The 2,207-nt window shown below is 48.3% G+C and overlaps 1 protein-coding gene across 1 annotated transcript; it reads left to right on the forward strand.

Moving 5' to 3' along the window:
- Positions 1-481: 481 nt before the first annotated feature.
- Positions 482-1,550, forward strand: LOC308432520 (L-lactate dehydrogenase A chain-like; the record flags this gene model as incomplete). Its single annotated transcript, XM_080932295.1, has 1 exon — positions 482-1,550. Exon 1 carries the CDS (start codon positions 552-554, stop codon positions 1,548-1,550), a length of 999 nt encoding a protein of 332 aa, XP_080788421.1. The 5' UTR covers positions 482-551.
- Between the last annotated feature and the right edge of the window lie 657 nt (positions 1,551-2,207).

Consider the following 2,207-nt stretch of genomic DNA (forward strand, 5'->3'; position numbering starts at 1 on the left):
CATTTAACCTGAAACTTATTCCATTTCTGCCATGCTGTGGAAAGTTACACGGTAAAGCACCCAACCCTATTCTAGAAATTCAAGGTTGAACTGCCCCCAGATAGCTGCATGTGTTTGGCTTCTGTCAAACTGCTTGCTTGCTTTGCTTCCTCCTACAGCTGCCAACCAGGATGTAGTTTTTCTGTTCTTTGTTTTAAAAAGCTCCCTGTAAAATGCATTCAGGGTTGCTTCATGAGAAATGTTTCTCTCTAGGCAGTTGCCAGCAGCTGAATACAAACTCTCAATCCAGACTTTGATCTCAAAGTGGTCTTTAGGTTTCTACCCTGAAACCTTTTGATTATTTTACTTGTCGGCACAATCTAGTATCATCTGGTGGTAAGAGTCTTAGTAAGGGACCTTCTAGGTCAGGATAGTCTGTGGGTGTGCCTATGGGGGATGATTTTAATTATGTGAATTGAGATGAGCCACTGTCGCCGAGCTCCGGTCACGCTGCTGCTCGCCCGTCGCCACCCCATCGTGCATTAGCGGTCCCAAAAGACTCAAAGTCCAAGATGGCAACCCTCAAGGACTGGCTGATTGTGAACCTAGTTAAGGAAGAACAGGTCCCCCAGAACAAGATCACAGTTGTTGGGGTTGGTGCTGTTGGCATGGCTTGTGCCATCAGTATCTTAACGAAGGACTTGGCAGATGAGCTAGCCCTTGTTGATGTCATGGAAGACAAGCTCAAGGGAGAGATGATGGATCTCCAGCATGGCAGCCTTTTCCTCAGAACACCAAAGATTGTCTCCGGCAAAGACTACAGTGTGACTGCAAACTCTAACCTGGTCATTGTCACAGCGGGGGCCTGTCAGCAAGAGGGAGAGAGCCGACTCAATGTGGTCCAGCGAAACGTGAACATCTTCAAGTTTATCATTCCGAACATTGTGAAGTACAGTCCTCACTGCAAGCTGCTTATTGTCTCAAATCCAGTGGACATCTTGACCTACGTGGCTTGGAAAATCAGTGGCTTTCCCAAAAGCCGAGTTATTGGAAGTGGTTGCAATCTGGATTCAGCTCATTTCCGTTACCTGATGGGGGAAAGGCTGGGAGTTCACCCGATGAGCTGTCACAGGTGGGTCCTGGGAGAACACAGAGACTCAAGTGTGCCTGTGTGGAGCGGTGTGAACGTGGCTGGCGTGTCCCTGAAGTCTCTGAACCCAGACATGGGCACTGCTGGGGATAAGGAGCAGTGGAAGGAGGTCCACAAGCAGGTGGTTGACAGTGCATATGAGGTGATCAAGCTGAAAGGTTACACATCCTGGGCCATTGGCCTCTCGGTGGCAGACTTGGCCGAGAGCACAATGAAGAATCTGAGGCGGGTGCATCCCATTTCCACCATGATCAAGGGTCTCTATGGGATCAATGATGATGTCTTCCTCAGTGTCCCCTGTATCCTGGGACAAAATGGGATCTCAGATGTTGTGAAGGTGACACTGACCCCTGAGGAAGAGACCCGCCTAAAGAAGTGTGCAGATACCCTCTGGGGAATCCAGAAGGAGCTGCAGTTCTAAAATCTCCCCAGTGTCCTAGCCCCTCACTGTCCAGGCTGCAGCAGGGTTTCCATGGAGACCACTTTTCTCATCTGAGCTGTGGTTAGTACAGTTGTGTTGGAGGGCTCTGGGGAAGATCTCAGTTCCCATAGCTCTACCCTGCTGCTAAATGGTACTTGTGTAGTGGTAACCTGGTTAGTGTGACAGTCCCACTGTCTCCAAGACACACTGCCAACTGTGTGCAGGCCCGGTTTATCCTGTGAGCCTTACTGCATTCCTGCGCTGCGCACTCTCGCCAAACATGCCTAGGCCACTGAGTTCCCAGTGTGTAAGTCCGCTATGCATATCTTGTGCATACATGCTCGACAGGATATTTTGTGTATTATGTGTCTGTAGTGTACACTGTAACATTATATGAAATGTAAGGTCTGGATGATGGAGCCAACCACTCAAGTGTCATGCCAATGAGAACACCAAATAAACCTCGAACAGTGAAAAAAAAAAAAAAAAAAAAAAGGAAATCTCAACCTAAAAGTGAGCAACACCATTCCCTAGGTACTAGGTCCTGAAATGCGTGGGAGTGGCAAGATGGAGCTAAGTACTAGGTCTATGCATGCATTAATTTCTTTCCACTCTTGGCTGTGGATCTGAGCAGCTACTTCTTGTTTCTGTCACTGC

Source organism: Micromys minutus, assembly GCF_963924665.1.
Source record: "Micromys minutus genome assembly, chromosome: 18".
Lineage (NCBI taxonomy): Eukaryota > Metazoa > Chordata > Mammalia > Rodentia > Muridae > Micromys > Micromys minutus.